Source organism: Lactuca sativa, chromosome 6, assembly GCF_002870075.4.
Source record: "Lactuca sativa cultivar Salinas chromosome 6, Lsat_Salinas_v11, whole genome shotgun sequence".
Classification (NCBI taxonomy): domain Eukaryota; kingdom Viridiplantae; phylum Streptophyta; class Magnoliopsida; order Asterales; family Asteraceae; genus Lactuca; species Lactuca sativa.
In genome coordinates, this window is record NC_056628.2 from 46,156,284 (window position 1) to 46,180,483 (window position 24,200).

The 24,200-nt window shown below is 37.4% G+C and overlaps 1 protein-coding gene across 1 annotated transcript; it reads left to right on the forward strand.

The window, feature by feature from the left end:
• Nucleotides 1–3,278: 3,278 nt before the first annotated feature.
• LOC111887456 (histone H2A) lies at nucleotides 3,279–4,203 on the forward strand. Its single transcript, XM_023883631.3, has 2 exons — nucleotides 3,279–3,599; nucleotides 3,719–4,203. Exons 1-2 carry the CDS (start codon nucleotides 3,390–3,392, stop codon nucleotides 3,959–3,961), a joined length of 453 nt encoding a protein of 150 aa, XP_023739399.1. The 5' UTR covers nucleotides 3,279–3,389; the 3' UTR covers nucleotides 3,962–4,203.
• Nucleotides 4,204–24,200: the final 19,997 nt, after the last annotated feature.

The following is a 24,200-nucleotide window of genomic DNA, read 5'->3' on the forward strand; positions in this document are numbered from 1 at the left end:
ATATACTGCATATTGCATCGGACCATAGTCTGAAACTCATAACATATAACATGCTTGTATCACAAAGACACCAAGTATACTGAACTACTGCAATGGACCGTAGTCCGAAACTCATAACACATAACATGCTTGTATCACAAGGACACCAAGTATACTGAACTACTGCATCAGACCGTAGTCCGGAACTCATAACACATAACATGCTTGTATCTCAAGGACACCAAGTATACTAAACTACTGCATCAGACCGAAGTCCGGAACTATTGCTAACTAAACGAGCTGACATTGTGGTCGTAGGCCTGTTCCTACTAGAAGGAAACTCACCTCGAAGAATTGACTGCTGAAAGCCTGAGTAAAGAATCCCTGACTGTTGTTTCGGCTGCTCCCCGGCTATCATGATTAATTAAGACACTAAATCATAAATAAGGATCCTTCTATGGGTAAAATGACTATTTTACCCCAGCTATGGTGTGGGTCAATCATGGCCCAAACCCTTTAATTCTTTCTAAGTCCATCAATGTCCCACTAGAGGCCCACTTATGGCCCAATTGTCTACATTGGGCCTAACTCCTCATATGGGCCCTTCACAAGCCCAAAAATACCCTTGGATCACAGTCTGACTTCTGAAAGGCCCCATCACTAGATAGGCTTCTTCGCCCACTCTTGGCCCATTAATGGCCCAATTTGCTACATTGGGCCCCATTCCTTTATTGGGCCTCACTCTAAGCCTAACACCAATACCTAGCCCATATTTACTGACTCCTGATGGCCCACTAGTCCAAAAACCCAAAGCATGGCCCAAAGCACAAAACCCAACACAGACTGATTACGCGGGGCTTACACTAATGTACGCTTAGCGTACAAGCTTGATGACGCGTATATTGGGCGTACCTGCACGTACGCTCAACGTAATACCATGTTAAGCTAACTTTCTATTAAGTGCTTAATACCTCGATTCAGAAGCTAAAAACTCATATCCAAGCCTTATTCCATGTCTTAAGCCATAAAGTCACTGACTTGGTGACTTTATACGACCCAAACCAACTTAAACTCCCAAAATAATCTTCTACTTACATAAAGGGGACTAGATCTCTTGCATGGACTTAATAGGACCATAAAGGTTGGAACTTTACTGCTTATGGGACTCATATGACTCTAAGGGAGGCAACCCTGGTCTTAGAAACGTGTTTAAGTCTCAAAGACCCAATCTTGGGACCAAAAAGTCCATGAACTTAAACTAAAGGAGATCTAAGAGATTAATCACCAAGCTCAAAACTTTTTACCTTGAAGAGGTCCGAAATGAAACACTTATCCCATATTTACAAGCTCTAGCTTCCAAGGTTCCTCCTTGCCAACCTGCTTCTTTTCTATTCCAAGCTTTAAACCACCAAAAACGGGTTCTCCAAGGTCAAGATCTCACAAAATGAGGGCAGGGATGTTCTAGGGTTTCTTATGAGGTTGGGGAGGCTGAAATGGGGCTAGGGTTGAAGCCAACATGTCCTTTATATATTGCTCAACCCAAAAAGTAGGGTTTCATGACTTTTAGCGTACGCTGGGCGTACGCCTTGAACATTCGCGACCAATTTTCCCCATGACTTTTAGCGTACCCTGGTCAAAGTCAACCTCCCATGTCAACCCTACTCGCCGAGTCTTCCTACTGACTCGTCGAGTTCATAAACTCAGAGTCCTCCCATCCACGACTCGACTCGCCGAGTCAGTCCATGACTCGTCGAGTCTACCGATTTCCGAGTCCTGACCTGTCCAACTCACCGAGTCTCCACTCGGCTTACTGATTTGAGTCTCAACTCGAAGGGTTTGGGGTTTCGCGTCTTGACTCGCCGAGTCCAAGAACAAACTTGCCGAGTCCAAGACAAACTTCAACAGACTCGCCGAGTTGTTCTTCCAACTCGCCGAGTTCTTGCCCAACTTCGTCCAACTCGCCGAGTCGACCCATGTGACTTGTTGAGTCGCTCCTGATCTTAATCCATATAGTGGCTTTTCGAGCCATGCAGGGGCTCCAAATCATAGATCCATACTTCCAAAGCTCAATCCTCGCGTAAAGTTGCAAAATTTACGTATAACTAAAGAGATATAGGCTCAAAACACACTAGGGCTAGGTTTAAGGACAAAAGCACTTCACAAACTACTCATCTTCTGATGCTTTATGACATATTGGACCATCCCAACAATAGATCTGAAGTGGTAACAACATATTTAAGCCCCCAAACTCAAATTGGGTCTCAAACAACCATAAAACCCCCAAATCTCATAACAAAAATAGATATAGATGCAAAGGAGGGAAAATAGCAGTTTATTACCTCCAAGATGAAAACAAACTGAAGTAGATCTCGGATCTACACCTCTCCCTTGAAGCAACCTTCTTGATCTTCAAGTCCCTTTCCAAAGTTTCCTTCCTCCAAAGCTATTTCTCTCAAATGATGGAAACTCACACGAAATCTAGGGTTTACAGGCTCTCTAGGATGATATGGAGGCTGAGGGAGGGACATAACACCCTTTATATAGGATACAACTCCCGGAATTAGGGTTTTCCTCGTTCAGACCAGACTCGCCGAGTCCCCTTAGCCGACTCGCCGAGTCGGTCACTTACTCCTCGACCCGGATCCCGCTCGGACTCGCTGAGTTCCTCCTTGGACTCGACGAGTCGTCCCTTAAAATTAGGGTTTTCTTTCCTTTCTTGGCCTTCCTGACTTTGGGTGTTACACCCAGAATGGCTTGACCTGGGTAGTCAGGCACCCCGAAATTTCCTGACAGTATGTTATTGTATGGTGTGTGGTATGATGAGAGAGCTCGCTAAGCTTCGTGCTTACAATCTTCAGTTTTGTTTCAGGTACCTTTTCAGCGAAGGGGAAGGAGCCGGCGCGGTAACGACACATCACACACACGCATGATTTCCGCAATACGAGCTTACAATCTTCAGTTAGTGTTTCACAATACTAGGGATATCTCTAAAAATGATAGGTTTTTGACATTGTATAAGGATAAAACACATGACGAAACTAAAATTATAAATATTGTTCGCATCACAAAATATATTAGAGATAATATACGTAATTTCAATCATACCACCAAACAACGATTTCAAACTCGTCTACGTTACACATGGCCGATTCTGATTGGCTAAAAACTAATCACACGGATCGTCAGATCCCACCATCCATCAATTAGATACAATCCAACGGCCACAAAACCCCACACATAAAAACCACTCGGATCAGCAACGCAAAAGAGTACCATATAAATTAGCCCCCAATTCATTTGCTACCTTCACGCTCCATCTCTTTCTCTTACCTTCAACAAAAAACTCGCCGGAAAACTTACAATCTCTCCATTTCCCTCGATTATTTTCTCTAGAATCCACATACGTTGAAATGGAGACCAGTGGTAAGGTGAAAAAGGGTGCCGCCGGAAGGAAGGCAGGTGGTCCAAAGAAGAAGTCCGTCTCCAAGTCCGTCAAGGCTGGTCTTCAGTTCCCCGTCGGGAGAATTGGCCGACACATCAAGAATGGTCGGTACGCCAAGCGTGTGGGTAGCGGTGCTCCGATTTACCTCGCCGCCGTTCTCGAGTACCTTGCTGCTGAGGTAATTGCAAAAAAAAAGCTAGGGCTTTGTGTAAAGCTCGTTCATTTCGTTAATAATCGTTATTTGTTTGCAATTCGAATTGTTTGTGCTTGCTGATGTGATTTTGGAATTGGGATTAGGTGTTGGAGTTGGCTGGAAATGCTGCGAGAGACAACAAGAAGAAGAGAATCATACCAAGACATGTTTTGTTGGCTGTGAGAAATGATGAAGAGCTTGGAAAGCTTCTAGCTGGTGTGACAATTGCTCATGGTGGTGTTCTTCCCAACATTAACCCAGTTCTTTTGCCAAAGAAATCTCTTGAGACTGCCACAAAGGAGCCCAAATCTCCTGCTAAAGCAGCTAAATCCCCAAAGAAAGCTTAGGCGTTGAAGAAAACGTTCTCTCAGTGTCTCTTTGTACGTATTCACATTGTTCTGGTGATGTAGGATAACTTCATGTTTAATCGGTTTTTAGGTAATGTTTGGAAGTATTGTAGTTTGCCTTGCTTATGTTAGCTTCTAGGTTTGAAGAAGAATCTCTCTTTTTCGAAATGAAAATTTTAGTTTTCTGAAATTAATGGACCCTTTGTAATCTACTTATCTATAGTACGAGTGTTTTTGGTTCATTTTCTTTACCCTATTGATTTATTTAGATTTTGAGCTACATTCTATATAAGCAGCTGCACCGATTTGTTTTCTCATCCTAAGAAACATAAAATCTTAATGAAGAAGATACTTTGGGAAAATTGAGCGGAATAGCAACGTGCATTATCCCACTACCAAGCTATATTCGAAGGATAACTCTAGATACTCGAGCTCTTAATTTGTGTTGTTTGAATCAATTTCGGACACACTGCTTAATTAATTCTGTCATTGTCAACTATGGTTAAGAAGATACTCTTTTGTGTTTGTCCGTTAAAATTAGAAGAGCTTAAAACAACAGATATGAATGCAAGTATTTTTTTAAAGAGGAACACATTAATGGTTGAATTATTGGAGATCTTAAAGGAGTGTTTGGATTTCTATGGTCGCATGTCAATAGAGGGAAGACAGAAAATTTCCAACTATAGCAGTATAGAAGTGGAAATTGCTTTGTCCTTGATGTCATTTCTACAACACAAACTTTCTCAATAACATTCTCACTTTACGATACTCACCACTAATCAATGTATGTAGTGGTGGATGTCACATCATTACTACAACCAACTCTAAAACTTTAGGGTAGAGGTGAGGATGTGGACCTATGGACCGGACCGTTTTTTTGGACCCCCGGGTAAGTTCTCGGTTCTAGGATTTGAGCAAAACCGGTCCGGTCGGTTTTGGGTAAAAATCGGCTTTGGACGGGTTAATTAAAAAAAATAATCTTTTTAAATATTTTTCTAATTATCCTTTTATTTGGCAAAAAAGTCATACAACTCCTCCCATACCCTTCGTACGATCGACACAATGTTTTCCATACTCCACCCTCTCGCAAGTCGAGTTCTTAATTCGTTGGACTCGACCAAAAACTGATCTCAACTCAACCAAAATCGATCTTTGTTCCATCCAATCGTTTATGAGTTCTTCAATAGACATTGCAAAGGAATCAAAACTCCTTCAATCGGCCTTACTAAGCAATTGTTTCCTACCCAAAATTGTCGACGTCTCTTGGCATTCACGTTCAAGTTCGAATAGTTCATCTCTCTTTCATAGAAATTCGATTTTCATTCTCCTCCTCACAAGTCTTACAAACTACAAACGGTGTAATCAAAAGCAATGGAATAAAAAGAAAGAATGACAATTGGATTGGAGATGATGATGAAACTCAAGTAAGTTTTGTTGGATTTTGTTAAATTATGTTGAATGTTATAAACTATGTTGTTAGATTGTGCAAAACTTTTATTGTGATTATATATGTAAACTAGGGTTACGGTTTTTGGTTGATTTTGTTAATTTTTGTTGAATTTCATAAAATATGTTGTTATATTTTGTTGAATTTCAATGAGTTACAATTCTTTAAAGTTGAGATATCAAAGTTGAAATATTTCAGATTTTCAGCAAAAGTTTATAGTTTGTATTCTGTGAAAATTTTTAAAAAACTATATCTCATTCGTTTTAAGTCGGATTGACATGCGATTTTTTCCAATGTGTAATTTTGAGTTTGTAGATGAATTTAGACTATAATTTTCTTGTTTTTAGTGTTATATTCAATGAATTGCAATCCTTCAAAGTTGGGATATTAAAACTGAAATATTCAGTTTCTTAACAAAAAATTTATACTTTTGTATTCCATGATATATAAATCATATGAAAGGGATCTCGATAGACTACCGAAAAATTATGACTTCAAAATTGTAATAGAGATGGTGAAATTCTTTGAAAATGTTGATGACATCTTGCACGATGATGATATAGCTTTGGATAAAATATTTACAATCTTTGTTCATTTTTATTATTAAATACTAATAACATTTTTATTTTGTGTTTATGTAGAGATTACACAAGGTTTAAAAATGTTAGATTTATATGACCATGATTTGTGGAAGAGGCTAATGGAAGATTAGATTATAACGTTTGTTAGTTGGATTGATTTTAAAGTCTAAACAATGATTTTTGGTGTTATGTTAATTACCATTTGTATGTTTGTGTTAAAATTGTTAACTTTTGTTGGTGAACTTGATTTATATATTAGATATTTTTGTTTTTTTTGAAAAATTAATTTTACAAGTTAAAATATTATAAATAAAGGTAGATTACTTATTTGATTCAAAGTTCAAACAAATGGTATAAATAATCAAAGGTTGACCTGTAACGCCTGTGTTTCCGGGCTTTCCATTTTTAGCAATGTAATAGTCTAGGTTAACCTTTGTAACCCAATTTGAAATAATAATAATGTATTATTTGCGTATTATGTGTTTTGTGCTTAATTGCTTAATTATGTGTTTTGATTAATTAAGAATAAAAATAAGCGTCGAAATTTAAGTTTAAAATAAACTTGATATCATTGTATAAAGTTGTAGTGGTCGAAACAAGGATTCCGGAGATATAAGGAATGCCGAAATCCGAGTTATAACGAAGAAGTTATGACCTGTCGAAGTTTTACGGCAAAACCGGCACGGCACCGGGAAGCGTAAATAGTGAATTTAAGATAGAGCGAGATTTAGCCTTATCAATCTAAACAAAAGTTGTAGAATATGTTAAGATAAGAGCGTCAATAAAAAGAACGCCCAAATCTGACTTCGTATGAGGAAGTTATGATTTTTCTAAGATTCGGCTTAGCAGTGCACGGCCCGAAACTCGAATTTTAGTTCGAGCGGTTTTTGGCTTACGCGACCTAAATGAGAGTTGAAGGTCTCATTAATAGGAACTCAACGGTAAAAATATGGACGAAAACGGAGTTCGTATGAAGGAGTTACGAATTCTTCGCGGTCATTTAACAGTCTAAACACCTCCTACTGTTAAATTTGAGATCGGTCAAGATTTAGCCGACGGAGTCTAAACGAAAGTTGTAGATATTGATTTTACCTACGCGTGGATATAAAGAACGTCAAAAACGGAGCTCGTATGCAAAAGTTATGATTTTTCTAAGTTCGAAGGCTAACACGCGATAGGGGTGACGTGGCACCACCCAGAGTTTGACACGTGGCACCACCAGAAAGCCGCCACATGGACCAACTCGGCGAGTAGGTGTCCCCTACTCGGCGAGTATGGGCCAACTCGGCGAGTAGGTGTTCCCTACTCGGCGAGTACATCAGATATTTTCACTATAAATAGGATGCGTGGGTTCCGGGTATTTTTGCCATTTCTCTCTCGTTTTCGTGTCGAAGCTCTGTGCAAAAACCCCCGAAGCTACCCCGAAGTCCCGGTATCATACTCTAGCCCCGAGGCAAGTCCCGAGATCCCGAAGATCCCGAAAAGTGCGGTTCCCGAGTCGAAGCTCTGCCCGCGAAAAGTTCGATTTTCGAAGAGATCTTCCAGATCTGCTGTGGATTACTACTTCTTTAAGCCGTAGTGCTGTCCGATCATCTTCTGATCAAGTGAGTGTATACTAACTTTCTTAAACACAATAATAATACGAGTTTGGTTCGAGTGTATTAATTATATTGTTGTTTATAAGTGTGAGTGGGTAGTTATTTTCTTCTAATACAATAATACGAAGTATTTTATATAAAAATACGTGCTATGTGTATATATTTGGTTGTGTTATGTGTGAATGAGTATTCACTCTCTTCTATCTTATAGATCTGCTTATTTCTTTATGAGATATGTGTTATGTGTGTGTGTGCCTCATCTGTTATGTGATATATGTGTTGATTAAAGCATGCTATACAGGTTTTCTTTAAACTATGTATACAAATGTATATTTTTATCTACTAATATGTTGGGTAGAACATGGGTAGACAGTTGGTGTGTAATAAACAGATGAGAGGCCTCGTTGTTGTTTGATTGAGTCATCTAGCGGAGTTTAGATGACGACCACTGGCTATTCTAGACAGTCTTGTGGAAACATTAGCAGGTTCGCCACCTGTAGGTGTTAATGAACTTGGGTGTTCATTCGCTGTACTCCATCCCCCTCATGGTTGCCTTATTTGACTTATATTGCTGAGGTACCCCCGAAGCATGTGTTGTCGCCCCGATGAAATATTCTTAGACTAGGTCCCTTATGTTAGTTGTTTTAGGGACATTAAAGTGAGAATAACGGGAATGGGTAATTGGGTTATTGTTGGTTGGTGAAAATTAAATATGATATTTATTGTGGGTTGAAAACCCTATATGCTCACCAGGCTCCCAAGCCTGACCCACTCAGTTTTAAATTGTATTACAGGTAGTGGCGGAAGGGCATGAGATGGATGAACCATCAAGTTGTTTTGTTTACAAGTCTGCATATGTTTATATTTGTTATATGACTTGTAATGTATTCGTTTATGCTTATTGGTCTGTATCGGAACATGACACCCCGAGTTTTGATTATAATGAAAATACATTTCTTTTATGAAATGCTTCGGTAAACAATGTTTTATCATGTTTTGTTTTTGGGAACAAATTCCGCAACTCTTTCAAATCAAAAGGATTTACTCTGAAAATATTTAAAAGCATAAATGAAAAATCGGTCTTTTCTGGCCGAGATTTTGGGGTTGTCACAGTTGGTATCAGAGCATTAGTTTAAGCGAACTAGGAATTTGTAGGATTTCTAGACTTAAACTTAGAATGCTAAGTGAAGTTTTGAGATGTGTGTCTGTTGTGATTTAGACACGAGCACTAGTTTATTTTAGGAAAGTTGCCTAAAATGCTTTATGTGCTAAATGTTATATGTTGCCATATATGATATTATTTGTTCGGATCTATGGTCTGTTGCCGACCGGATCTAGAAACCTTATGTGTGTAGGATTCTAAGCGTACGTCTACGACATTAGAACTAGCATGTAAACGTTTCGGAGTGATAAGGATGATTTGAATATCTATCATGATTGAGGATCTAATTTCACCTTATTCGGTGTGTAGATCAAAATGGTGAGAACAAGAAGTGGAGTTGGAAATGCTGACGAAAACAGGAATCAACCACCAGTGATTGAGCCAATACCTGTCGTAGCAGCAGCACCAGAACCAATAACCATGGCTGGTGTGCAATTGATGATTCAGACGATGTTGGATCGTCAGATGGATGAAACTAGGCGGTTGCTTCAACAAAATCGTGAAGAACTGTCGATTCGTGTGGAAGAGCCTGAACTGAATGAAGGGCACTCAGAAGGTGGAAACTTCAGTGGGTCTGTTGGTCAAGCCAACCCACCGATAGTTAGGCAAGATAACCGTGAAGGAAGGAATGATGGAATGGGATGCAAGTACAAGGACTTTTTGACTTGCAAACCATCGACCTTCAATGGAAAGGAGGATCCGATTGGGGTTATGGATTGGATCTCTGAAATGGAGCTAGCCTTCATGACGTGTGGCTGCAGAGGTAAGTTGCAAACTATCTATGCAGTGCGTCAGTTCCGAGGAGGAGCCGTTCGTTGGTGGAACACTCTAGTGAAGACTTTAAGCCCTAATGAGCCACTACAATTGACATGGGCAGAATTCTTGGTGCAGTTCAAGCGCAAGTTTTGTTTGGCTCAAAATTTGTTGGAGTTGGAGAACAAGTTCCTGACATTGACAAAAGGCAGCATGTCAGTTGATGAATACACCAATAACTTCACCGATAAGATGGAGTTTGCCTTGCGTATCGTCCCAGACGAGTTGGCAAAGGTGGATCGGTATGCGAAGGGACTTCCATGGGAGTACGAGGTGCCAGTACGTCAAGCACTTACTCTAGAGGCAGCTATTTGGGCTGCCAAGTCTGTTGAGAACATGATAAAGGGAAGAACCACCGTCAAGGTTGAGGTTGGTGAGAAAAGGAAGTTTGAAGGAACATTTGGTTCCAGTAAGAAGAGCAAATTTTCGAAGTCTGATTCGAAAAAGTTTGGAGGAAAAGGAGGCGAAGCAAAGTGGTGTGATAAGTGTAGGAAAAAGCACTTTGGGAAATGTAGCGAGGATGTGACCTGCTACAAGTGTGGAAAGGTTGGACATTTTGCCAATGAATGTCCGAACAACAAAAGGATGTGTTTTGGTTGCAATGAAGAGGGGCATATTTTGAAAGACTGTCCGAGGAAGAAGGAGGCAGCTAGGCCCAACATTCCACCAAAGCCGAAGGCGAGAGCCTTCCAGATGACACTTGAGGCTGCGAAAGATGAAGCTGATGTCGCTTCAGGTACCTTTCTCGTAAACGAATTACCTGCTCATATATTGTTTGATTCTGGAGCCAACTACTCCTTTATTTCGCATGAGTTTGGTAGAAAGCTAGCGTTGCCTATTGATAGACTAGATGATGCTTTATTAGTCGAAGTAGCTAGTGGCAAGTTTGTACCTGTTTGCCATCGTATGAAAGACATCTTAATCGACCTTAATGGGAATAAGTTTCACGAGGCGTTATTGCCTATCGAACTTAATGGTTTCGACATCGTCTTGGGAATGGATTGGCTTAGCGCCAATGATGCCGAAATTTTGTGCAAGAAGAAGATAGTTAAAGTAAACCCGCCTGGAAAAGATTCGTTTATGGTGTATGGGGACACACGACGAGTGAATTCTGGGATCATTTCTCTAATGAAAGCCAGAAAGTGTTTGACCAAGGGATGTACATCATATTTAGCATTCGTGATTGATGCTAAGAAGGAAAAGAAGGTGATGCAGAGCATTCCAGTGGTGTGTGATTATCCGGAAGTATTTCCCGAGGATCTTCCTGGATTACCACCTGATAGACAAGTGGAGTTCAGAATAGACTTGTTACCAGGAACCACGCCAATAGCAAAAGCACCTTATCGATTAGCACCGACGGAGATGAAGGAGCTGATGATGCAACTTCAGGAGTTATTGGACAAAGGTTTCATTAGACCTAGTTCATCGCCCTGGGGAGCTCCGGTGTTATTTGTAAAGAAGAAAGATGGAAGTATGAGAATGTGCATAGATTACAGAGAGCTGAACAAGGCAACAATAAAGAATAGATATCCGTTGCCGAGGATTGATGACCTGTTTGATCAATTGCAAGGTTCGAGCTATTTCTCGAAGATCGATCTTAGGTCAGGATATCATCAGCTAAAAGTAAGAGAGCAAGATATCGAGAAGACTGCATTCAGAACTAGATATGGACACTACGAGTTCTTGGTTATGTCGTTTGGACTAACTAATGCTCCAGCAGCGTTCATGGATTTGATGAATAGGGTTTGTAATCCTTTCCTTGATAAATCCGTGATAGTGTTCATAGACGACATTCTGATCTACTCGAAAAGCCAGGAGGAGCATGGCAGACACTTGCGAGAAGTGTTAGAAGTTTTGAAGAAGGAGAAGCTTTATGCGAAGTTCTCCAAATGTGATTTTTGGATTCGTGAGGTCCAATTCTTGGGTCACGTGGTCAACCAAGAAGGGATAATGGTTGATCCAGCGAAGATCGAAGCTGTGACGAAGTGGGAACAACCGAAAAGTCCCACGGAGATTCGAAGCTTTTTGGGATTAGCCGGATATTACCGCAGGTTTATCCAAGGTTTTTCTTCGATCGCTACTCCATTGACAGCTTTGACCCACAAAGGAGCTACTTATGCTTGGAGTGAGAAGCATAAAGAAGCATTCGAGAAGTTAAAGAAGAAGCTATGCGAGGCACCGATACTTTCTCTACCCGATGGAGTTGAAGACTTCGCTGTTTATAGCGATGCGTCTGGTGTTGGATTGGGTTGTGTTTTGACCCAAAGAGAAAAGGTGATAGCATATGCGTCTCGATAGTTGAAAGAGCATGAAAAGAATTACCCGACTCATGATTTGGAGTTGGCAGCGGTAGTTTTCGCTCTGAAAATATGGAGGCATTACCTCTATGGCACGAAGTGCAAACTTTTCACTGATCATAAGAGTCTCCAATACCTCTTTAATCAGAAAGAATTGAACATGAGGCAACGACGCTGGCTAGAACTTCTCAAAGACTATGACTGCGAGATACTTTACCACCCCGGTAAAGCTAATGTTGTTGCTGATGCTCTCAGTCGGAAGGTCAATCTTGAAAGGAAGAGGCCAAGAGCGTTGAGAATTGAAGTTGTCTCGACTATTGTGGAAAGTATAAAGAAAGCTCAAGAGGAAGCTTCTGAGAAAAATGACCGAAAGGAGGAACGTTTGGGTAAAACGTTGGTGTTTGGTACTAACGGTCATGGACTGAAGGTATTCCAAGATCGTATTTGGGTACCTAAGTTAGGAGGAATTAGGGATCTTCTGATGGAAGAAGCTCACAAGACCATGTACTCGATTCATCTGGGTAGCACTAAAATGTATAGGGACCTGAAACCCTACTACTGGTGGCCGACGATGAAGCTTGATGTTGCAAAGTATGTGGCCGAGTGTGTGACTTGTGCGAGAGTCAAGACACAACATCAGAAACCGTACGGGAGTTTAGAACCTTTGCCTGTGCCTATGGGTAAGTGGGAAGACATTGCTATGGATTTTGTCACTAAACTGCCCAGAACAAAGAATGGTCACGACATGATTTGGGTGGTCGTTGATCGATTCACTAAGAGTGCACATTTCATAGCGGCCAGGGAGAAATGGTCTATGGAGAAGCTTGCAAATTCTTACGTGAAGGAAATTGTGAGGCTTCACGGTGTTCCGTTAACGATTGTATCGGATCGTGATAGCCGTTTCACCTCAAGGTTTTGGAAAAGTCTACAAGAGGAAATGGGTACCAAGTTATGTTTAAGCACAGCTTACCATCCGCAGACTGATGGTCAGAGTGAAAGAACGATACAAACACTTGAAGATATGCTGAGAGCATGTACCTTGGAATTCCTAGGTAATTGGGATGAACATTTACCGTTGGTAGAATTTTCCTATAATAATAGTTTTCACTCGAGCATTAAGATGGCACCTTATCAAGCTTTGTATGGACAGAAGTGTCGTACGCCGTCTTGTTGGCTTGAGGCTGGGGAAAAACAGTTTATGGGACCGGAGATGGTTCATCAAACTGCTGAAAAGTTGAAAATAATTAGGGAAAGAATGTTAGCAGCTCAAGATCGTCAAAAGAGCTATGCTGACAAGAAGCGAAGACCGATAACTTTTGAGGTTGGAAATTCGGTTTTGCTTAAAGTCTCGTCGTGGAAGGGACTTATAAGATTTGGTAAAAGGGGAAAGTTGAGTCCAAGGTTTATTGGACCTTTTAAAGTTCTTCAGAGGGTTGGGAACCAAGCTTACAAGCTCGAATTACCCGAAGAGCTGAATGGAATTCACAACACCTTTCATGTGTGTTATTTGAGGAAGTTCACGGGAGAAGTTCCCGATATAATTCCAATTTCTGAATTGAGAATTGATGAGAAAAAAAGGTTGATTGAAGAACCAGAGGCAATTGTTGACCGAAAGACTAAGAAGTTGCGACGCAAAATGGTTGGGTTAGTGCTTGTCCGATGGAAACACACGAATGGGCCGAATCTCACCTGGGAGACGGAGAGTGACATGTTGAGTCGCTATCCGCATTTGTTTGTTGATGTGTGATTCCGGGGACGGAATCATTCTAAGGTGGAGAGAATTGTAACGCCTGTGTTTCCGGGCTTGCCATTTTTAGCAATGTAATAGTCTAGGTTAACCTTTGTAACCCAATTTGAAATAATAATAATGTATTATTTGCGTATTATGTGTTTTGTGCTTAATTGCTTAATTATGTGTTTTGATTAATTAAGAATAAAAATAAGCGTCGAAATTTAAGTTTAAAATAAACTTGATATCATTGTATAAAGTTGTAGTGGTCGAAACAAGGATTCCGGAGATATAAGGAATGCCGAAATCCGAGTTATAACGAAGAAGTTATGACCTGTCGAAGTTTTACGGCAAAACCGGCACGGCACCGGGAAGCGTAAATAGTGAATTTAAGATAGAGCGAGATTTAGCCTTATCAATCTAAACAAAAGTTGTAGAATATGTTAAGATAAGAGCGTCAATAAAAAGAACGCCCAAATCTGACTTCGTATGAGGAAGTTATGATTTTTCTAAGATTCGGCTTAGCAGTGCACGGCCCGAAACTCGAATTTTAGTTCGAGCGGTTTTTGGCTTACGCGACCTAAATGAGAGTTGAAGGTCTCATTAATAGGAACTCAACGGTAAAAATATGGACGAAAACGGAGTTCGTATGAAGGAGTTACGAATTCTTCGCGGTCATTTAACAGTCTAAACACCTCCTACTGTTAAATTTGAGATCGGTCAAGATTTAGCCGACGGAGTCTAAACGAAAGTTGTAGATATTGATTTTACCTACGCGTGGATATAAAGAACGTCAAAAACGGAGCTCGTATGCGAAAGTTATGATTTTTCTAAGTTCGAAGGCTAACACGCGATAGGGGTGACGTGGCACCACCCAGAGTTTGACACGTGGCACCACCAGAAAGCCGCCACATGGACCAACTCGGCGAGTAGGTGTCCCCTACTCGGCGAGTATGGGCCAACTCGGCGAGTAGGTGTTCCCTACTCGGCGAGTACATCAGATATTTTCACTATAAATAGGATGCGTGGGTTCCGGGTATTTTTGCCATTTCTCTCTCGTTTTCGTGTCGAAGCTCTGTGCAAAAACCCCCGAAGCTACCCCGAAGTCCCGGTATCATACTCTAGCCCCGAGGCAAGTCCCGAGATCCCGAAGATCCCGAAAAGTGCGGTTCCCGAGTCGAAGCTCTGCCCGCGAAAAGTTCGATTTTCGAAGAGATCTTCCAGATCTGCTGTGGATTACTACTTCTTTAAGCCGTAGTGCTGTCCGATCATCTTCTGATCAAGTGAGTGTATACTAACTTTCTTAAACACAATAATAATACGAGTTTGGTTCGAGTGTATTAATTATATTGTTGTTTATAAGTGTGAGTGGGTAGTTATTTTCTTCTAATACAATAATACGAAGTATTTTATATAAAAATACGTGCTATGTGTATATATTTGGTTGTGTTATGTGTGAATGAGTATTCACTCTCTTCTATCTTATAGATCTGCTTATTTCTTTATGAGATATGTGTTATGTGTGTGTGTGCCTCATCTGTTATGTGATATATGTGTTGATTAAAGCATGCTATACAGGTTTTCTTTAAACTATGTATACAAATGTATATTTTTATCTACTAATATGTTGGGTAGAACATGGGTAGACAGTTGGTGTGTAATAAACAGATGAGAGGCCTCGTTGTTGTTTGATTGAGTCATCTAGCGGAGTTTAGATGACGACCACTGGCTATTCTAGACAGTCTTGTGGAAACATTAGCAGGTTCGCCACCTGTAGGTGTTAATGAACTTGGGTGTTCATTCGCTGTACTCCATCCCCCTCATGGTTGCCTTATTTGACTTATATTGCTGAGGTACCCCCGAAGCATGTGTTGTCGCCCCGATGAAATATTCTTAGACTAGGTCCCTTATGTTAGTTGTTTTAGGGACATTAAAGTGAGAATAACGGGAATGGGTAATTGGGTTATTGTTGGTTGGTGAAAATTAAATATGATATTTATTGTGGGTTGAAAACCCTATATGCTCACCAGGCTCCCAAGCCTGACCCACTCAGTTTTAAATTGTATTACAGGTAGTGGCGGAAGGGCATGAGATGGATGAACCATCAAGTTGTTTTGTTTACAAGTCTGCATATGTTTATATTTGTTATATGACTTGTAATGTATTCGTTTATGCTTATTGGTCTGTATCGGAACATGACACCCCGAGTTTTGATTATAATGAAAATACATTTCTTTTATGAAATGCTTCGGTAAACAATGTTTTATCATGTTTTGTTTTTGGGAACAAATTCCGCAACTCTTTCAAATCAAAAGGATTTACTCTGAAAATATTTAAAAGCATAAATGAAAAATCGGTCTTTTCTGGCCGAGATTTTGGGGTTGTCACATGACCTGTCCAACGCATACAAGAAACGAAAAAATATTTATGTTTACGAGTTGTATCGTATCAAATCCAAAAACGGATTCATTTTAATGAGTTGTAATGTATCAAACCCAACAAGATATTTGTTTTAACGAGTTGTATCAAACCACAAAACGCGTTTTAACGACTTGTATCGTATGCATGTAAAGTTGTACTGATCCAACCCTGCCCAAGAACCCGAAAAGTCTCATCAAGTCCGGTCCACGGTCCAATTTATTCTCCGAAAACGGTACGATCCAAGAACCGGTCCGGTTCGGTTCAAATGATCACCCTACTTTAGTGTACCTATCACTAAACACACTTCTACACCTTACTTTTTAATTAAATTTAATTAACAAATACAATAAAAACATACATTTTTTTTTAAAGTAGTCTTTTATTCAAAATAAAAACATTACATTAATATTAAAAAAACAACTTAAAATAAAATAGAAAAAAACATAAAAATGCAAGCACAAACAACTACCATTAACCCCATTTTTTTTAAAGAATGTTTTTTCCATTTTGGAGAATTTTTCAGCTTTACCCAAGCTTTGAGATGTTTAACGGTTTGTGATTTGTGTATTCATATTGATGTATGGCCAAAGCAACCGGAGCGATATCACCTTCTTGTACATTGTTTATACCAAAATTATAAATTCAGTCGAACTTACAACATGTTATGTTTGATCTATATGCTCAAGAAATCATTATTGAGTGACATTGGTAATGAAATATGATTCTATAGGATCACACCTTAATCAAATTGATACTTATTGCATATTTATTAAGTAATTTGGTATTAATAAATAAATTCAACTCTTGTATTTAATTATAGACTAATTATTATTTTATGAAAACAATATTATAGGAAGTAGAAAAATAGTCTTTATATTATATGGTATTATAACATAAGTCATGTATAAAGTTTTGGACACTTTGGTTAACCATGATTAAATCAAATGCCTAATCTAGCATGGTTAAAAGATTAGTGAAGTTTTTTGTCCCATTAAGCCTCATGACTGAAACTTTTAGGGGGGGGGGGGGGGGGGGAGGGAGTGGAGGTTGTCTGTCAACCTTCATCATCTTGTCCCCATGCCTCTTTTTATATCAAATACTTTAGAGTATTTTAATATAAATGTTTTACTTTGCATGAGATATAAAAACGGGCTCTTATGCATGAAAAAAGTAGCTAGTTTTTGGTCATAGTTCTCTTCTCTTTCTCTAGCAAAAGTCATACCCTTCTAAGAGCCACAAGAGCTCTTGCTTTTGAATTTAGTTCTTACTTTTGGTGTTCACTTTGTATCTTCCTTTTAGTGTTTAATTGTTTTAACACTTAAGGCTTAAACAACAAATTCATACAAGAAGAAATCTAACAATTTTGGTACCTTATTCTTGACGGATGATACTTATAGAGAAGTTCAAGCTTCTTGTTCTTTCCATCTTCATCAACACCTTAAATCCAAGAGGGTCCAAAGGCTTCGAATGTTGTCATTTTCTAAACACCTTATGGTTCTTTTATATCATTCTAACCTCTTTAAAATGATTACTAGTGGTTTTGGTTTTGTTATATACTTGAAATTTACTAGAAATTTTTATAACTTTCGTTGCCGGTTTTTGTGAAAACTATCTATTTTATGTATCAAAACCCATTAGATTTTACCCTCATATCGCACCACTTCGAAAATATTTCATAAATACTACGAAGTGGACAACCCATTAAACCGTAGAAAACGTCTCAAACTTTTCCTAAAAAATCGATCTCTAGACATTTGACTATTTCCATCTTCCGAAAATGACACCCATGCTAATGTTAACCTCTTTTTTTCCTCTTCTGACCAATTCCACATTTTGAGAGCCATGATTTTTGAAAGATCAAGCAACACAAATATGTGAATGTGAATAAATCGGAGAGAATGATTGTGTGAAATATAAGAAGATGTGTGGTTATATTTATAAGTAAATATTAGGAAAAAAAATTAATTTCCAAACCTTCCATTAGAAGAGTTAAAAGGAGTAACTAAATGCGTTTAATTGGCCGTTCTCGATCATTCTCGGCAACATGGACCACCACAACCACGACCCACGATGAGGCACCGGGATAGTATGCACGACCATGATTAGTTACCATGCAGATAAAAAAAAAGTGACAAAAAATATGAATGTTCAAAATGATTTGTAGTTATTTTAAATCAATAAATTTGAATGATTTACCAAATTATAATTAAAATATTTATAATTCGTATTTTGGAGTTATTTGTTTACTTTTATTTACCCTTATTTGTAATTATTTGTTTATTTTTATTTTCATTATATTGTGGTGTCTATGTGTCTGATTATCTTTGTAAATATCGTACGTATATATACAACAAAAAATACAATACCACATACATTACATAGACAAATAGACACATAGACACACAAACTTATAAAGAGATTCACTAATATACATACACATACTTTTATTAATAAACACACAAACTTATAAAAAGATGCACTCATATACATACACATACTTTTATTAATAAATTTGTCTGATCCTAATTAACTTTCATTATTAAGAATAATAATTTAAAATAAGTAAAATAAAATTAAAATACTTTATCAAATATATTAAATTATATACATATATTAAAACCCAACACATCTGAGAACAAACTTCCAATGTTTCAGACTTTCACCACATCACTTTGGACAGAATTACTGTTTCGTCCTTCTACATTTGCAACATCTTAATATCGTAATGACAAAAACATCAACATCAGTTTGTAACAATCCATATCACTTTGTAAATTCCTCCACCCCTTTCTTCTTCATTCGTCTCTGTCTATCTTCCTTTCTTCTTCGTTCGTCTCCTACTGTTCATTTGATTATCCCAACGACTTCATCCAAAAATATAGGATTTCGATTTCTCTCACCAAAAACCTTTTGCGCTCTATTGTGGCCACCAAACGCCTGCAACCGCAACCACTCTGAGGAATTTCAGTATGTTGTTGGTTGTTCTAATTTTCTTATGATATTCATTCAATCGGTATTCTTTCTAATCCTATTGTGTTTTTTTAGCAATGTCTCCAACTTTTTGGGTTTGACAATCAACGATTTGCCGTCCAAGAAATCATGAATTCGATTTCTGTCGCCAACCACCTTTGCTCTGTTATTGTTTAGAATTGCGGTATGTCATATGTTTCTCCAACAACTTTGAACTCCATCCTTCTTCCTTCCGACTTCCTGCATTTGATGCTTACGACTTCTTTTCCTTCGGGAATTTAGGGCTTCATTCCGTTTCTTCTCTTCTTCGCTTTCACCATTCGTGTAGGAAATATAAAAATAACTCATATATATATATATATATATATATATATATATATATATATATATATATATATATATATATATATATATATTTTCTAATTTTGACTTTTGCAGTCAAATTTTTAGTACGACTATTAAAGATTTATGTGTCTTTTAAGAGTAACTTCTCTAATTCGATTTTAGGGTTTTTTTTATCTGCAATGAAGACAAGTTCGATTTTGGTTTTTTTCTCATAATTTTTAATATGCAATGTCTGGCTTGGTTCTTATATTTCTATTTTTTTATAGTTTTTCTTAATGTATGTGATAACTGGTTTTTTCTTATCAGGTTATTCTATATTGCTAGTGTCTCTGTGCACACACATAAGTCGATCTTGAAACATGAGATGCATTTGAGTATATTTTTTTTTTCCATTTTTTATCAGTTTATTTATGTTTTTTCAATTTTTTGTAAATAGATGTTTGTTCAATTATTCTCATTTAAGTTTATTTATGTTTTTTATCAGTATTTTTTTTATTTGAAGATTAACCAAACATCCAACAAGAATAACGATTTACTTCGTTTCTTTCTTCTCCCGTGACTTGATCGGAAAAAAGCCAACTCCAGTAATGATGTATCATCAAACGTATTGTAATATAACAACCTAGGCAGGTAGAGTAAGAAAGAGGCTGGGTAGTTGTGTCCTAAGGGGCAATGTCTTCGGTAAAGAGGTGAGAGAGTGAGGTTATAAGAAGAGGGTGGTTTTGTTAATTGAAGAGGTAGCAAGAGCTACATGTGGCAAGGAAGCAGGGGCAGTAGTAGGCCTGTAGCCTGTAATGTAGGGGCAAGAGTGGTGAATCCCCCATTCTCACACCATTAGCATCCATCAGGTCCTTTTAATGGCTGCTACATTGGATCCTTTTTGATGTTGTTATCAATGTTGTCAAGAATGTTCTATTGCACTTTTTTTTTTTTTTATGATTTCTTGATTTTGTGTAGGTGGTTTCCAGGATCCGAGAATTCATTAAACTTTTTAAGTTTACATCTTCAAACTGATGTAAGCAATAGTGATGAATTATTCTCTCATTGTGTTTGTCTGAAAACGTCCTACTATATGCACGCGTGACCAGTGGCGGACGCAGACTGTTTTAGTAGGGGTGTCCCTCGTACTTCAAGCGGGTGCACCTAATAGAAAAACCCCAAAAAAAAAAATTTTACACTGCGTGCCGGAAATTAAGCAGTGGCCCGGGACCCCAAATGCCCTACATAGGTCCGCCACTGCGCGTGACTATGTGTTGTGATTATTTGTGTGTTGTGTTTGCTGGGGGTGGGACCCATGTGTGACGTGTATGAGTTTATTTTTTGTGTTTACCCCCTTTTATTCTTCATCTCCATCTCTCTCTGTCTCATCGCTTTTTCGTTCTATTAGGTGGATTTTTATTCATTTGAGTCACAAGTCCTTAATTTTTCATGGAAGGTGGAAAAATACATACAAAACTATGGTTATCAAATATGGAATTCCTTTTTATTTGGTTCATGAGTTGTAAAGTATGTGTGTGTCTTTGACGTGTTTATGTAGTTTACATGATAAGTTTTAGTTTTTGATTTGGTCATCATTTTTGGGTTTGTGATTGGTTTAAGTGTGTAGGCTTTATTATTATTGTCTTAAAGTAAATGATACCATAGGTCTACATATGACCACCATGAAGACATGCCAACAAAGTCTTTGTATGTGGATTTATCAAGGAAAAACTACCAAATGATGAAGAACTTGAGCTACATAAACCGTCTCATACAGATCTTTTGGATGCCTTAATTCCACCGACACATCTAAGTTACCATAGTTACTCTTTGACTTTTTATAATATGTAAAATGCCACAATAAATACTAAAAAATATATATGCTCATCTCCTTTCACCCATAACCACCACGTGCTGACGTGCCGGTGACTTCCTGAGCAAATCTTTACTTTATGTTTATTACTTTATTTGTGTTTTGTAATTGTGGTTTTGAAAGAGTGAGTGATTAAGTTTGGAGAAAACGTATTGAATAAACAAGTGTTTCGATTGTTCATCTGGCTCAACATTTTTAAACTACGTAAATATATATCCTTTTTGTTTCTACATTAGTTAATTATGTATTTAAAACAGTTGGTTGCCTTTGTTTATACTTAATTATATATCAATTTTTTTGTGTTCAATGTTATATAGGGATTAATAAATAAGAAACACAAACCGGTTAATGAATTACTAAATTTGGTGAAGTTAAACTTCCATATTGTTTTACACAATTAATTTCTCATTCTCCATTTCAATTTAATTACATAGATCAAACATTTTTTTGTAATTGAAATATTGATGAAATTGGCTTTTTTAGACAACTTTATTTGTTTGAGTATTTTTTTATAAAAAAAATTACATTATTTATATTTATAAAGAATGAATCCAAAAAATTTGTTACTTAAATGACAACATAATCGGTGCTGCTTATGATCAAGTCCATTATCATTAAGGGCTGAAGATCAATAGATTTCAAGTTTTGAAGAAATACAGATTTTCGATTTTTTAATCATATTGGTGTTATTTTAGATCAAATGTTTTACTAAAAGACAACGAAAGGGTAGAAAAGGCATCTAATGTCAGCATCTTGCCTACAACCTATGTATAATTAAAAACATATTTCAACACACATGATAAAATGTAAAAAAAATGTTAAGCGGTGATGTAGATCCCAAAAATTTTCCCATATGATACAATGATTATAACTCTTATTTTACACTTTAGATCCCAAATTTACTATCCCTATCATTTTATTCATAATATCAAGTATAATATTAATTTTGAAAGCATGTGGATTGTCAATGTAATGTAAACATGTCTATAAAAAAATATATGTAGTCCGGCATTTTAATCAACAACATTAATTGTATTTACATGACTTACGAGAAGCTATAAAACTAATAACCTATCAATAACTTAATTATGTTTAGCATTGATTATTATCAGGCCAAAACTCCTCGAAGAAATATGCTCCAACCTCATTTGCTTTTTCTTTAAAAGTTATTCCTTTTTCGAAACTAACCATGGACATTATCCTAATTTTAAATATCTGAAAGAAATTTTTCGCAAAGGAACTAATCGCCTCTACAAACTAATTTCTGAAAAAACTATTCGCACCCGTCGCTTGGCGTTGGTAAATGGCTAGTATCTTTTAAACGCATCTTAGTAATTTGTAGAATAATCTATTATCAAACAAAATTTGTTTACTTTGAGTTATCTGATTTAAGAGAAGGATATCACAGCCTTTGAGATGTTAACGACAATAGTCCAGCTTGCAAAGTCTGGTAGGCTTTTAAAGTTGGCTTATAAAGAGCCGGAAAATGTCCTAGTCTTTTAAAAAATGGTTTAATTAGTGGTAAACGGTCCAGTTTTAATCGGTTTTTGATCAGTCGTTGGTTTTCTGTGATTCGGTACACAACCGGTTTTTGAGACTTATACAACTGATGACTCAACCGTTCTCGGTTGAACCGATTCGGTCCGATTTTCAAAACAATGGTTATATCTTCGACTTTAGCTTTCAAATTTAGAAACCACAACCAGAATTTCTCAACCACAAAACCATGGAATGGAATCTAGAATTTCAATTCCATTAAGATTGAACAGACACAATCCAATACTCATACCTCAACACAATATTAAGATTAATGGAATAAGTCAGGATTATCTATATCATATACAATAACTCCCACTATCAAACATCATAATAAAGTGGAGCCAAGGCTGCATATCAAGAAAAATACATCGAAAAAACCTCGGAAACAACTCTTTTCTCCACATAATAAAAGTAGGTCATTATCTTAATCTCCATGAAGCTTACTAACTCGTGGAGGTGACTTTGAATAAACAACAATGTCATAAGCAGCCCCAGTAACATCATCACCACAAACGATACAACCCAAACTTCCAGGGGTTGGTGGCCCATATCTTGTATCGGGCACATGACCAAATAACCGTACATTATATGAATCTAAATTCATTGACTGAACTATTTCTTTCGCGATCTTAAACGTACAGGTAAAAACAACATATAGTAGTTTATTTATATCCGACGCGTAACCAACATCTATCCATTTCACAGACACTACACAGAAAACACCAAGTCCCAAACGAATGAAATACAAAAACCACAGCGAAGCGAACGAAGGAACAAACGCCAAAAAACAGTAAAACTATTTGATCTTTTCAGAACATACGTAGACCTAAACTGCACTCCCTTTGTTGTATCACTTTTGGTCCATACTACATGCTACAGACTACATTCAACACATTATCTTTATTAACAATAATCTGTAAATATTTCAGTAAAACTATGTCATCTTGGGACGAACATATACAAAACAGTTATTGTCATCTTTTGTTGTATATATAAATTTGTTTGATATCAAATAATATTTACTTTCAATATGTTGTTTTTAGTGTGTTTACTGTTCATGAACTTTATAAAATAACCATTCTCGTCGGTGGAAGCAATTATCATATATTTAATAACAAAAAAATAACTGAATGCTTTTACTATTTACAAAATGGTCGCAAAAAATAAATAATTAACGTGATCCGTGGTTCCCCACGGGTTAACACACTAGTTTAAATAACTTATTAGAAAGTATTACATATAATATACCAATCTAAACAAAATATTTATTAGGCTACAATATTTGTTATATGGTATGTCTTGTATTTTGTGATGGGTTAGGCTAGGTGGGGCTATGGTAACATACAAATATACCGGCTTAACACGGTTTTTCTCATCTTATATTTAAACCTGAAAAAATCTGACATGACACGACACGACACGACAACCATACATCAAAATTAACAAATTTGTGTAAGCTATTTTGATGCGTTTAAGTATATGGAT

Excerpts from the sequence above, each read along its gene's own strand:
- LOC111887456 (XM_023883631.3), top strand. The coding sequence starts at position 3,390 with ATGGAGACCAGTGGTAAGGTGAAAAAGGGTGCCGCCGGAAGGAAGGCA. Across the intron at positions 3,600-3,718 it reads TCGAGTACCTTGCTGCTGAG|GTGTTGGAGTTGGCTGGAAA; the intron begins GTAATTGCAAAA and ends AATTGGGATTAG.